The sequence below is a fragment of the Dendrobates tinctorius genome, unplaced genomic scaffold, assembly GCF_039654945.1.
Source record: "Dendrobates tinctorius isolate UK_male_01 unplaced genomic scaffold, ASM3965494v1 ptg000181l, whole genome shotgun sequence".
NCBI lineage: Eukaryota > Metazoa > Chordata > Amphibia > Anura > Dendrobatidae > Dendrobates > Dendrobates tinctorius.
Genome location: NW_027361848.1, coordinates 8,500,073 through 8,515,188, shown reverse-complemented (window position 1 = coordinate 8,515,188; position 15,116 = coordinate 8,500,073). Strand labels below are relative to the sequence as shown.

The window sequence follows — 15,116 nt, the reverse complement described above, 5'->3', positions numbered from 1 at the left end:
ATTATTTTCTTACAATGCACTTGCCTGTTTTACCAAATGTTATATTTTGTGAATAGTGCTAATGATTAGTGCCAGTATTTGGGATTATGATGAGATGTGAATGTTACAATATACTTTTAAGCACCATGGACATATACTTAACATAACTCTTAATTTCATACGTAACACGCAACCCCTTTTTTGCCTAATTAATGCAATAGATAATAGTATTCAACATTGTGCATAGAACAATATCTACCGTAGTTCTGCAATAGAATCTAGTGGATTGCCATAACCCAAATTCTCATTTTCTACCATCCTTTGCCCTTACAGCCATTTAGATGTGCTACATTTAATATTATAATGTCATTAGAAAATAATTGTACTGCTTTATAATTCTGATTATAGAAAAAAATATGGTACCTAATTCTAATTTCTGTTTTGCTGCATCTAAGAAAATGACAAATAAGACGAATGAAACTTAGTTTAATTTCTGTGGCTGTGCGGCATAATGCTCTATATTTGTTAACTATTAATGACTGTTGGATCAAGTCCTTAGAGGGGTGCACACCCTATTTCAAAATGCCAGTGCTGCTTCATGTTCTTTAACTACCTAAGAAAATGACCGAATGCTAACAAAAACTAGTTTGCATCTTAAAATAATCATAATGATAATTACTGAATAGTAACAATTATTCCAGATTGAAAACTTCCAAGAATCATGCTTTTAGAGCAGTTTCATACATACTAATTTACTTACTGTAAATATGATTGTAGACTTGAAATTATTTAACTTTTTTTTTTTTTTAAATTTAAGGATGTTTAAATAAGGCCAGTACCACCTTTAAAACACATTTCCACAAACATTAAACACATTTCCATTGTACTAAAATAGAAGTTAACAACAGTAAAAAAGCAATTGTGGAAATGGTATAAAACTATCTGGTTTTCCAAGACCCTAAAAAAGCAAACACATTTCACATCTTTTAGGTAAAGTGTGGAAGGTTAGTCTGTAAGATTCGAGTATGAATTATTATGTGCGCTACTATTGCATAAATGTTTTATACATATCAACCACTACCGATTTATCATTCTACTAAAAACTAAAATCACCCCTCTGCTTATGGTCTACTATTGCGCAACCTGTTCTTTTTCTACATTGTCCTTAGAGGTTACATGAAGCATTGCCCTTCCTGCAGTATAGAGGTAATTCTGATGATGACTGGGAGTCCTAAGTTGAGTTGAAGTGTCTTGGTCACAAGCGATGTACGGTACACAAGTGACATCAGAAATTTCTTAAAAATCTGTAAAAAAAAATAAAAAAAAAAATCAATATTATTTGCACCAAAAATGTATACAGAGATATAAATCAGTTCCTTATAAACACAGACATATGACATTCTGACTAGAGCTGGGCGGACACCTAGATGTTCGGGTCTGGCCGAACAGTTACAAAAAGTTCAGGTTTGGGTAGGAGAGCAGTGCCCGTACCCAAACCTTGACCCCATTCACTTGAATGAGGGGTCCAAACATCCAGTGTTTGCCACGCTGTCATGTGCATGACAGCGTGGCAAACACCACTTCCGATCGGCGGTGAAATCATCAAAAGACATCATGAGCGCTGTGAAATAGTTAATTCCTGTTCTCTAAATTCAGAAAAATACAAGAAATAGTACTGTGCAAGAATACCCTATGGCCAAGTTATCATCTGTCTACCAGCGGATACTTATTATGGCCTGGTGGTTTTACTTCTATTACCAGAAATTGTCAAGGACATGATGTTGTTCTCAGCTTAATATGTGAAATTATCTGTAAACACCCAAAATTTAATCTGGTCAGCCAAGAATCTCCTGAGAACATCAACTCTTGAACCAGACCATATTGACATATGGGAAGTACCCCCCCGCAGCTGTGATTGGAGGTATAAAGTTTACCTCCGGTCACTGGGGTCAGCTGATGGAACTACTGCTCCCATCAGCCGACGCCTGCTGCCAGTATTAACAGTGAGAGCAGGAGTGGCTGATGGGAGTATTCATCAGTCGGCGTGGGTTCCCCTGTATTTTTGATAACCAGCCAGGCAAATCTCACAGCTGGGGGCTGCAACCCTCAGCTTTCAGCTTCAGCAAGGCTGGTAATCAAGAATAAAGGGGTTCCCAAGACATATTTTTCAATTATTTAAATAAATAATTAGAAAAACCTTGTGGGGTCCCCCACATTTTTGACAACCAGCCTTGCTAGAGCAGACAAATGGACAAATGGGGGATGGTATTCTAAGGCTGATAAGGGGCCATGGATATTGCCCCCCCAGCCTAAAAATAGAAGACCACAGCTACCCAGAAAAGGTGCTTCTATTAGGTGCACCAATTCTGGTGCTTTGCCAGGCTCTTCCCACTTTCCCTGTAGCAGTGGCAAGTGGGGTTCATATTTGTGGGGTTGATGTCCCCTTTGTATTGTCTGGTGACATCAAGCCTACAGATTACTAATGGAGAGGCATCTATAGGACACCTGGTGAAGTCTGTGTTTGGTGTCTGTGACCGAACAGTAGGTGTTCGGTATGAACGCCGCACTTTACTGTTTGGGTTCACCTATCTCTTATTCTGACTAGTGACCATTAAAATGCTCAGGAGCTTGTTACTCTTAAGTCTTTCTGTAATGCGAGTATAATGGAAGTCAATGGGAACCACAAGCATGTTTCCAGCGGACCTTCTCAGGAGGTCTGGGGGGGCTTTAAAACTGAAATGGATGGAAAAGTGTTCAAATGGAATGGGAACTGCATGAGGAAGACGCCTGAATCTCTGACTCTCAGGTAGTTGCTGGGAACAATGTTGTTAGAGCATTGCGCCAGTTTTACAGAGTGACAATAAAACATCTAAAAACGAAGATAGATTTTACAGGAAATGTTATTTTAAGAAACATTCTTTACTGTATTAAGACTTGTATATAAAGCACCCCTTGTGGACACTTTGGGTTCCCACAGTACTTGGTCCCTATTCACCACTATTTTTCATGGTGTTCCATATATGCCTTACAGCAGCATGTTACTGTGAATGTCCACATAATGACCGACATGTGGACAAGTGATTGTGGATAGAGACGTTACGTTTCCTTAAAGACTACATCATTATACTCACATAAATGGACAAAGCAGGGGAGATATAAGTAAAGGACCTTAAACAGGCTAAGAGTTATGGGGACAGGGAAGTCTTGACTGCTGCGTTTCTTGCAGACACGGCTAACTTTACATACCACTACGTTTTCCATAACCTACATGTTATATGCAGTTTGGATAACACTCATTACTGGTTGTTCACTCTTCTCAACCCACTCTCTGATGAAAACTCACAAATACACTCCTAAATTTTAGATGGCCATCAGCTAGCCCTCACTCATACATTTCGGAGGGCCATCCTCCGGCCCTCTACCATTCTTTCGTGAGGGCTCTCAGGTGGCCTTCTAGCTTTAATTTGGGAGGGCCTTCAGGCGGCCATCCATCATTAATTTAGAAGCGCTCTTAGGCAGCACTCTACCATTCATTTGGGAGGGGTCTAAGGTGGCCATCTACCATTACCTTGGGAGGGCCTCAGGTGGTCCTCTACTATTACTTTTGGTAAGGCAATCAGGCAGCCCTCATTCAATTTTAGAAGGGTTTAAAAGAAAAATTAAAACAAGAGTCTGGACCATCTAATCATCAACCTGTTCCTACTGTTCCTACTTCCTCCCATCATGGCAGGTCCCAGTAGACAAGTGATCCCACACTCGGACACTCCAAGGAGCAAGTGTTGACAATTGCATTTATAAATTTTGGACTGTCGCCCTGGACATTTTAACAGGGACATTAGGAGATCGTGTGTAGTGATTGCCAAAGATTTGTGCAGCCACTGTCAGAAAACGATGGTGTGCTACGTCAATTAGAGTCTCAAGCGGATGATGATGAGATACAGTTAACAAGTAATGTTGTTAAGTAGTGATGAGCAACCACAAAAATGTGTGGGTTCTTGTCAGTCATATCAAGCATGTCATACTGCTCCAGTACTCACCTCAAGTAATGAGTATAATGGTAGTCTATGGTAAATTCGAGCATTTTTCTGGTGAACACTCCCAGGAGGTCTGGGAGGCATTAAGGTTGCTGAAATGAATGGAAAATGTGCTAAAATGGAATGGGAACAGCATGGAGAAGATATCTTGAAAGATCTCAGAATCCCAGGTTGCTTCTGGAAACAATGTTGTCAGAGTACTACGCCACTTTTACATACTGGCAATAAAACAGAAAATCCAAGGCAGATATGAATTTTACAGGAAAAAAATGTTAGAAAACATTCTTTCTTGCATAATGACTTGTATATAGGTCAAAATAAAAAAGGAGAAAAAAAAGCCTGCTACACTTCTTTCACATATAGCGTTTTGGCTGCATTTCTGCAGATGCTTTGCAATGAGAACATTGCTTTAAATAGTAAAAAAAAATTCACAGTAAGTGTAATTTATAATAATAATAATAATCTTTATTTATATAGCGCCAATATATTCCGCAGCGCTTTACAGTTTAACAGTTCCAAACATAAGTCATAAGTTTAACAATACAATTATTAAAGCAAAATGACGACCCTGCTCGTGAGAGCAATCTACAACTGAGTGTTAACACACTCCACTGTCTCGCCACCACCCCACATAGAGTGACCGCTCTGACCCTGGCTAACCTAAAGGCATAAGTGACCATTACCTAATTCAGGACAGCCCTTAGTTCAGAACTACTACGGGCATACTCGCTGTCCCTATTTTTGACCATAAGGACCACATCCTTCATGAACCACTGCATTGTTCAAGAATCAAGGCGACTTATGTGATCAAGGTCTTGAATGACCGAAACGTCATTCTGTCGCAATCACTATAAGAGCACTTGCTTTCAATAAATTTCACTAATAAGCAAATACTCCTTAAGTGTATGTGTGCAGTGATTCTAATAGACATTTATGTGGGACTCATGAGCCTCCTTCACTAGCACCATACCCCCGTACCTATCGTGTGCTAGCCATTGAATCTCATACAATGAGGTGGGGGAGACACAGAGTACAGGTGTGTATTTACCATGATGTAACTACAATGATGGTCCAGCCATCTTGAGGGAGTGAGGGACGGATGGAGATAGTGAATGGGCTACACATGCACACTTACACATAGAATGACTGTGATTAGTGAACGTGATAGGCCGCTCTGAACAAATGTGTTTTGAGGGAGTGCCTGAAACTATGCAAATTGAGGATAGTCCTAATTTCTTGGCGTAGATCATTCCAGAGGATTGGCGCAGAGCGGGAGAAGTCTTGGAGTCGGGAGTGGGAGGTACGGATTAGTGCAGAGGTTAGTCGAAAGTCGTTTGCAGAGCGCAGCGGTCGGTTAGGCCAATAGACAGAAATGATGGAGGAGATGTAGGAGGGTGCTGCACTGTGAAGAGCTTTGTGGGTGAGAACAAGTACTTTGAATTGGATCCTATAATGAATGGGCAGCCAATGTAAGGACTGGCGAAGAGCGGACGTGTCCGAGTACCGATTAGCCAGATGGACGATCCTAGCCACTGCATTAAGTATGGACTGGAGAGGGGATAGTCGAGTAAAGGGGAGGCCAATTAATAGAGCGTTGCAGTAATCCAGGCGGGAGTGGATCAATGCTACAGTGAGGGTTTTTGTTGTTTCCATGGTGAGAAATGGGCGGATTCTAGAGATATTCTTTAGGTGTAAGCGGCAAGAGCGGGCAAGAGATTGTATATGGGATGTGAAGGAGAGATTGGTGTCAAACATATCACCCAGACAGCGCACCTGCTGCCGGGGTGTTATTGTGGTGCCACCCACGGAGAGGGAAATGTCCGATTTAGGGAGGTTAGTAGACGGCGGGAGCAGAAGAAGTTCAGTTTTGGAGAGGTTGAGTTTCAGATAGAGAGCGGACATGATGTTGGAGACTGCGGACAGACAGTCACTGTCGTTCTTTAGTACAGCGGAGGTAAGGTCGGGAAATGACGTATATAGTTGTGTGTCATCAGCATAAAGATGGTACTGAAAGCCAAATCTGCTGATGGTCTGTCCAATTGGGGCCGTGTAGAGAGAGAAGAGAAGGGGGCCAAGGACTGAGCCCTGAGGTACCCCGACCGCGAGAGGAAGAGGAGATGACGTGTAGCCAGAGAACAAAAGACTGAAGGAGCAGTCAGAAAGAGAGGAAGAGAACCAGGAGAGAGCGGTGTCCTTAAAGCCTAGTGACTGGAGCCTAGAGAGTAGAAGATGGTGGTCAACAGTGTCGAAAGCTGCAGATAGATCAAGAAGAATGAGCAGAGAGTGGTCACCGTTACGTTTTGCTGTCAGAAGGTCATTGGTCACTTTGATGAGTGCAGTTTCAGTCGAATGTAGGGGGTGGAAGCCAGACTGTGAAGGGTCTAGGAAGGAGTGAGTGGAGAGGTAATGGGTAAGGCGGGACTAACTAGGCGCTCCAAAAGATTAGAGATGAAGGGGAGATTGGAGACTGGTCTTTAGTTGTTTGTGCAGGATGGGTCGAGAGCGGGTTTCTTTAGTAATGGAGTAACAATGGCGTGTTTGAAGGAGGATGGGAAAGTGCCCGAGGAGAGGGAGAGATTAAAGATTGCAGTTAGGTGAGTTGTGACAACTGGAGAAAGAGACTGGAGGAGATGTGAGGGAATGGGGTCGGTAGTGCATGTGGCCAGATGAGAAGAAGAGAGGAGTCTGGAGACTTCTTCTTCTGTGATGGGATCTAATGTGGAAAGTGAGCCAGGGGAGATGCAGGAAGGGATGGGAGTCACATCACTTGGTGGTTGGGAGCAGATTTCTTGACGGATATTATCTATTTTTTCTGTAAAGTGGGAGGCCAGGTCGTCAGAACAAATGTCTGTGATAGGGGCTTGTGCTTTTCGCCTGAGGAGGGAGTGAAAAGTGTCAAAAAGTTTCTTGGGGTTGTTGGCTAGTGAGATCAGGGTGGTGAAGTAGGTCTGTTTGGCGAGGTGAACGGCAGTGTTATAGGTTCTTAACATAAATTTGAAGTGGATGAAGTCTTCTGGTATGCAGGTTTTTCTCCATAGGTGTTCAGCACTCCTAGAGCATCGCTGGAGAAGTTGAGTTTGCGATGTGAGCCAGGGCTGTTTTACTCTGTGCTTGGAGCTTCTGAGGGTGAGGGGAGCTACTTGGTCAAGGGTGCTTCTAAGAGTGTTGTTGTAGTGATGAACAGCCAGATCAGGACAGGAAAAAGAGGAGATTGGGGACAGTGATGAGTGTAGGGAGTCTGAATGTGTCTGAGGGTTAATGGCTTGTAGATTTCTGACTGTGTGGTAGGTAGGAGTGAGCTGGGGTGGGCGAGAATTTGTGAGCGTGAAGGAGAGAATGTTGTGGTCAGAGAGTGGAAGCAGTGAGTTATTTAGGTGGGAGATTGAACAGAGCCTGACAAAGACCAGATCAAGGGTGTTACCGTCCTTGTGTGTCTCAGAGGTTGAAAGCTGCGAGAGGCCTAGAGAGGTGGTTAGTGATAGAAGCTGGGATGCAGATGTGGAAGTAGGGCTGTTAATAGGGATGTTGAAGTCTACCAGGATAAGAGTTTGTAGTTCTGAGGACAAGAAGTTCGGCAGCCAGGCTGAAAAGTGGTCAAGGAAGTGGGTAGCTGAGCCTGGGGGCCAATATATGACCACTACTTTGAGGGAGAGGGGATGGAAGAGCCTGATGGTGTGGACCTCAAAAGAAGGGAATGAGAGTGATGGAGGGGATGACCTGGAAAGTGGATAGTGGGGACAGGAGTATGCCAACTCTGCCACTATTTCTGTTTGTGGGTCTCGGGGAATGAGAGAATTTTAAGCCACCATAGGCAATGGCAGCAGGAGAGACAGTGTCAGAATCCTGACTCCATGCTTCAGTGAGGGCCAACAGATTGAGAGTTGTTCAGAAAGTAGTTGTGCAGGAAAGGAAGCTTGTTACATACAGACCGTGGATTCCAGAGGGCACAATTAAAAGATGGAGATGAGGGAGTGCAAGTAATATTAATAAGATTATTATGGTTTCGATATGAGGTAGGGTAGGGGTTGAGGTTGGGGGATGGTGGACCAGGGTTGGGGGGAGATGTCGCCTGAAATCAGTAGGAGTAGGAAGATAGAGAGAAAATAGTTGTTGGAATTGTAAGTAGTTTTTTTCTGTGATGTGTTCGGGCAAGATGGGCTGAGGTTTCTCAGGAAGGTGAGGAGTGCATGGAAGCTGTACATGGGAGAGGGAAGTATATAGGGGCTGATGTGTATGAGTCGTGATGGAGGGGGGATGGGGTGGTGAATGTGGATGGCAAGGGAGCACAGGAGGATAGAAGTAAAGCACATGGATAAAGGGGAGAGCAAAGTGTGGGTTACCTGATTCCTGCCCTGAGTAACTGCCATGGATAGCTGCCATTTTGCTTGATGCTTAGCTTCTGTGATGCTTTGCTTATGGGATGCTTGCGTTCTGCACCCCACACTGCGTCTGCACCCCATACTGCGTGCTTCCCCTTAGGAACTACTAAATATATAGGCCACACTACAGGGTCAGGAGAGAGGGTTTGTGGGAGCTGGTTTAGGATAATTTGGCAGCTGGGGCCAGCACACTAGGGGGTGGTTAGATGATCAAAGGCACGAGACAAGGCTGCATCTATTTGCTATAGCAACTTCCACCTGATAAGATTTAGAGAGGCCCCAGTCATGGATATGAAGCAGTAAGTATTAAATACAGTGCAACAAATGAATTATACCAAAGCTTTAGCAGGCACATTAAAATATGTCTAGTGTTGAGCGATACCATCCGATATCGTGAAAGGACAACGTATTGGTGGCAAAGTGACGTTGACACTACCCGGAAACAGCAGGCGTGCTGGAACCAGGCTGGGCAGGAGGGAGTACCCGTGCCAAAGACACTACCGAGAACCAGCTGATGGTGCAGGAACCCAGAGGGGCAGCAGAAGGAAAAAGAGCCAATGGCACTATCGGGGACCAGCTGACGGTGCTGGAACCCGGTTACTAAGCAGGAGGTACCTGTGCTAGAAAGCACTACCAAGGACCAGCAGACGTTGCTGGAACTCGGATACCGAGAAGGAGGCACCTCAGCCAAAGGCACTGCCGAGAACCAGCTGATGGTGCTGGAACCCGCATGGGTAGCAGAAGTTGCAAGAGCTAATGGAACTAGCAAGGACCAACTGACGGTGCTGGAACCCGGAGGGGCAGCAGAAGGAACAAGAGCCAATGGCACAACCGTGGACCAGCTGACGGTGCTGGAACACGGTTACTAAGCAGGAGGTACCTGTGCTAGAAAGCACTACCAAGGACCAGCAGATGTTGCTGGAACTCGGATACCGAGACCGAGAAGGAGGCACCTAAGCCAAAGGCACTGCAGAGAACCAGCTGACGGTACTGGAACCCGGATGGGTAGCAGAAGGTACCCATGAAAAACAAAGTTGCAAGGCCGCGAGCCGGCCGCAGTTACCGAAACCCACAGTCCTTACAGGGGGTGCTTGTCCTATTGACACTACGGAAACAGCCTTTATTACCAAAACCCGCAGCCCACATAGGAAGCACCTAAACTGCAGGCACCATAGACTCGGCTAACCTGACCGCAACACGACAGGACAACGTATTGGTGGCAAAGTGAAGTTGACACTACCCGGAAACAGCAGGCGTGCTGGAACCAGGCTGGGCAGGAGGGAGTACCCGTGCCAAAGACACTGCCGAGAACTAGCTGACGGTGCTGGAACCCGGAAGGGAAGCAGAAGGAACAAGAGCCAATGGCACTACCGAGGACCAGCTGACGGTGCTGGAACACGGTTACTAAGCAGGAGGTACCTGTGCTAGAAAGCACTACCAAGGACCAGCAGACATTGCTGGAACTCGGATACCGAGAAGGAGGCACCTCAGCCAAAGGCACTGCCGAGAACCAGCTGACGGTACTGGAACCCGGATGGGTAGCAGAAGGTACCCATGAAAAAGAAAGTTGCATGGCCGCGAGCCGGTCGCAGTTACCGAAGCCCACAGTCCTTACAGGGGGTGCTTGTCCTATTGGCACTACGGAAACAGCCTTTATTACCAGAACCCGCAGCCCACATAGGAAGCACCTAAACTGCAGGCACCATAGACTCGGCTAACCCGACCGCAACACGACAGGACAACGTATTGGTGGCAAAGTGAAGTTGACACTACCCGGAAACAGCAGGCGTGCTAGAACCAGGCTGGGCAGGAGGGAGTACCCGTGCCAAAGACACTTCTGAGCAGCAACTGGCGATGTTGGAGCATAGGGTCAATCTGGGTGTAGGCTGAGGCTTAATTTCAACAAGTTTTATATCTGTTGTAGACTACTACTGATTTTAACCGTGCTCCAATTAGGCCTCTGGCTCCACTGTCTCTAGTATTTACCCTGTCCTCCAACACTGCCAGTTGCTGCTCAGATGTGCCATCTGCACAATCAACACTTGTTCCTGTGTTACTGGGACTCAGTAACATCAGTTGATCCCCTGAGGAATCAACTGACGTTACTGAGCCCCAGTAAAAAAGGAACAAGTGTTGATTGTGCAGACGGCACTTCTGAGCAGCAACTGGCAGTGTTGGAGGACAGGATAAATACTAGAGACAGTGGAGCCAGAGGCCTAATTGGAGCACGATTAAAAATCAGTAGTAGTGTGAATGTGGAGGCAGCAGGAGACATTGCCGGACACACAGCAGGGGAGCAGCTGGCATTACTGAAACCCACTAACACTGGAGCATGTGTTTTTCTCTGTGCAGACGGCACTTCCGAGCAACATCTGGCCCAGGGTCAATCATAGAGCAGGCTGAGGCCTACTTGGAGCAAGTTTCATATGTGATGTAGTTTGAATGTGGAGGCAGCAGGAGACATTGCCGGACACACAGCAGGGGACCAGCTGGCATTACTGAACAACACTAACACTGGAGCATGTGTTTTTCTCTTTGCAGATGGCACTTCCGAGCAACAACTGGCGATGTTGGAGCCCAGGGTCAATCATGGAGCAGGCTGATGCCTAATTGCAGCAAGTTTTATATGTGATGTAGTTTGAATGTGGAGGCAGCAGGAGACATTGCCGGACACAACAGCAGGGGAGCAGCTGGCATTACTGAACCCCACTAACACTGGAGCATGTGTTTTTCTCTGTGCAGACGGCACTTCCGAGCAACAACTGGCAATGTTGGAGCCCAGGGTCAATCATGGAGCAGGCTGAGGTCTAATTGCAGCAAGTTTAATATCTGATGCGGGGTGAATGTGGAGGGAGCAGGAGATATTGCTGTACACACAGCAGGGGAGCAGCTGACGTTACTGAACCCCACTGACACAGGAGCTAGTGTTTTTTTCTGTGCAGATGGCACTTCTGAGCAACAACTGGCAGTGTTGGAGCCCAGGAACAATCATGGTGTAGGCTGAGGCCTACTTGGAGCAAGTTTAATATCTGATGCGGGGTGAATGTAGAGGGAGCAGGAGATATTGCCATACACACAGCAGGGGAGCAGCTGACGTTACTGAACCCCACTGACACAGGAGCTAGTGTTTCTTTCTGTGCATACGGCACTTCTGAGCAACAACTGGTAGTGTTGGAGCCCAGGAACAATCATGGTGTAGGCTGAGGCCTACTTGGAGCAAGTTTAATATCTGATGCGGGGTGAATGTGGAGGGAGCAGGAGATATTGCCGTACACAGCAGGGGAGCAGCTGACGTTACTGAACCCCGCTGACACAGGAGCTAGTGTTTTTTTCTGTGCAGACGGCACTTCTGAGCAACAACTGGCTGTCATGATTTGAATTTGATCTGACAGTTTTAAATTGCACAGGGTGAACTTTTTTTACTTTGGCAAGTGCCAAGTGACTTGACTGTCCCCGGTGGTGGCTAGCGGTATCGCACTTTAGGCTTAATGTGCACGTAATTATGAATCAGGTGTGGGGCTCTATAAGTGAGTCTCAGGGTGTGCAATCACTGCTGGTGATATTGATTCATTCTGAGTTTGTGAAGCCTGGGTGAACATGGAGCTGAAGAGGAGTCCTGCGCAGTCAGCCAGAGGAGACGAGTGGCAGCTAATGGTGTCTGCAGGAATTGTTGGCAGGGCGTGGAGGAGTCGCAGTTTATGGTGTCGGCGGGAAGTGCGTGCATGGCTTTGTGGAGTGGCGACTATGGAGAGAGTTGCACTCGGCATGCTCGACTTGGTGGCCGAGAGCTGGACTCAAGCATGCTTAGAATTTTGGCAGAGGCTGACTCATCCTTGGGACTTTGTTATTGGACTGCTGCAACTGGAGATGGACTCTGCCCCAAGGCTGCACTATGGTGTAGGATTCAGGATGGTGATGGATCCGGGCGGAGGAGAAGACGCACGCAGGTGGTGGGGCTCTGTTGCAGGAGCATAAGCACAGAGCCTAAAGCTAAGTGGTGTTTCCCCTGTATTGTCTTCTTTCCTCATGTGTGTTGTTAGTGCAGTGGTGAGATTAGTCTCTGCACCGACCAATTCCCTAGTGAGGGTTTAGGGTCAGGGCGAGCAAGGGTTTAAGGTTCGCGTGCGGCGACAGGTGCGGAGCCTGTATAGGGAACGTAAGGAGTGCAGGGACACTGGCTCAGGGGAGCTTAGGAGGTCTCCATGTCCCCATTCCCTATCGCAGGGCCCACCATTGTTAATGTTTCCCAGGTTCCCCTTATTATTTAAATTCGCCACTGGGGGCGCTGTATCCTGGGTCACGTGTGTTATGGGTCCGCCTTGCGGTATCATCTGCGTCCAGACACACGTGACCATGACACTGGCAGTGTTGGAGCCCAGGAAAATCATGGTGTAGGCTGAGGCCTAGGAAAATCATGGTGTAGGCTGAGGCCTACTTGGAGCAAGTTTAATATCTGATGCGGGGTGAATGTGGAGGGAGCAGGAGATATTGCCGTACACAGCAGGGGAGCAGCTGACGTTACTGAACCCCACTGACACAGGAGCTAGTGTTTTTTTCTGTGCAGACAGCACTTCTGAGCAACAACTGGCAGTGTTGGAGCCCAGGAACAATCATGGTGTAGGCTGAGGTCTACTTGGAGCAAGTTTAATATCTGATGCGGGGTGAATGTGGAGGGAGCAGGAGATATTGCCTTACACAGCAGAGGCGCAGCTGACGTTACTCAACCCCACTGACACAGGAGCTAGTGTTTTTTTCTGTGCAGGCGGAACTTCTGAGCAACAACTGGCAGTGTTGGAGCCCAGGAACAATCATGGTGTAGGCTGAGGCCTACTTGGAGCAAGTTTAATATCTGATGCGGGGTGAATGTGGAGGGAGCAGGAGATATTGCCGTACACACAGCAGGGGAGCAGCTGAACCCCACTGACACAGGAGCTAGCGTTTTTTTTCTGTGCAGACGGCACTTCTGAGCAACAACTAGTGGTGTTGGAGCCCAGGGATTACAGTTCAGGTGGTAGAAACATGAACACAACAGGAGACCTGGATACTGTTGCCAACCAATTATTTAGTCTGGAAGAGGACTGGCAAATTCCGGCGAGATCCAGGCCTTGTTCATTTTCAGAAAAGTAAGCCAGTCAACATTATCGGAGGATAGTCGTGTGCGACGGTCTGTTAGTACACCACCTGCGGCACTAAAGACGCGTTCCGATAGTACACTGGCAGCAGGGCAAGCCAGCACCTCCAATGCATACTGGCTGAGCTCTGGCCATGTATCCAGCTTAGAGACCCAAAACTTGAAGGGGGAAGAGCCGTCTGGGAGTACACTGACAGGGCAAGACATGTAGTCTGTCACCATCTGACGGAAACGTTGCCTCCTGCTGACTGGAGCCGTCTGTAATGGTGTAGACATTTGTGGCGGGTACACAAAACTTTGCCACATTTGGGCCATACTGGTCTTGCCTTGTGCTGAGGCGCTGCCTCTGCTCCCTCTTTGTGCAGAGCTTCCTCCACTGCCTCGACGCACAGAGCTGCTTTGTAAAGCACTAGCAGCACTGCTCTCGGGTGGAATGGAAAACATGATGGAATGCACCAGTGTGTCTTGGCACTCCCGCATTTTACGCTCCCGGTTCAATGGTGTTGAGGCTTTGTAAGTTGTCCCGGTAGCGAGGATCTAGGAGGGTGTACACCCAATAATCAGCCGTGTTGAGAATGTGGGCGATGCGGCGGTCGTTTCTCAGGCACTGCAGCATGAAATCAACTATGTGCTGAAGACTCCCAACTGCCCAAGAAACGCTGTCCCCTGCTTGAGGCGTCATCTCTGCCTGCTCTGCATCACCCCACCCTCGCTGTACATACTGACTACTAGAGCATTGTGTACCTCCCTCCTCTGGAGAGATGTCTTCCTCCTCCATTGACTCCTCCTCACAAAGTGTCCCCTGCCTAGGCCTTTGTGAGGAACCACGTTACGCAGACTGTCCAGAAGCAGATGGCATTTGTGACTCCTCATCCTCCACCTCTTCCAAAACCTCCTCCCTTAATGCTTGCAGTGTTTTTTGAAGCAGGCAGATAAGGGGGACAGTCATGCTGACTAGTGCATCATCTGAACTCGTCACCCGCGTGGAATCATCGAAGGCACGCAAAACAAGGCAGATGTCCTTCATAGAGGCCCACTCAGTGGTGCTGAAGTGTGACCGGCGCACAGTGCGACTTGTTTGCGCCTGATGCAGCTGATACTCCATTACTGCTGCCTGCTGCTCACACAACCGCTCCAAAATATGTAACGTTGAATTCCACCTGGTGGGTAGGTCACATATGATGCGATGTTCCGGAAGGCAGAATCGGCGCTGCAGAGCTGCAATGCGCGATCTTGCCATGCTGGAACGCCGCAAGTGAGCGCACTCTATGCGGACCTTGTGCAGCAGTGCATCAAGATCCAGATAGTCCCTCAGAAAGCTCTGCACAACCAAGTTGAGCACATGTGCCAGACATGGGATGTGTGTGAGGTTGCCTAGGCCCAGAGCTGCTACCAGATTTCGGCCATTGTCACACACTACCAAGCCAGGCTGGAGATTCGCTGGCACAAACCACATGTCGCTCTCCTGCTTGATGGCATTCCAGAGCTCCTGCGCTGTGTGGCTTCGATTCCCCAAAGAAATTAATTTCAGTACGGCTTGTTGACATTTGGCCACGGCTGTGCTCATATCGGTCATAACAGGCTCCTGCAGCG

At 47.3% G+C, this 15,116-nt stretch overlaps 1 protein-coding gene across 1 annotated transcript in view; it reads right to left on the bottom strand.

Annotated features, from left to right (window-relative positions):
• Positions 1–449: 449 nt before the first annotated feature.
• THBS2 (thrombospondin 2) overlaps positions 450–15,116 on the bottom strand; it is a 1,059,287-nt gene continuing 1,044,620 nt past the window's right edge. The window contains exon 22 of the mRNA XM_073551862.1: positions 450–1,283. Within this exon, the coding sequence (XP_073407963.1) occupies positions 1,276–1,283 (8 nt within the window). The 3' untranslated portion in view covers positions 450–1,275. The remainder of the gene's footprint in view (positions 1,284–15,116) is intronic.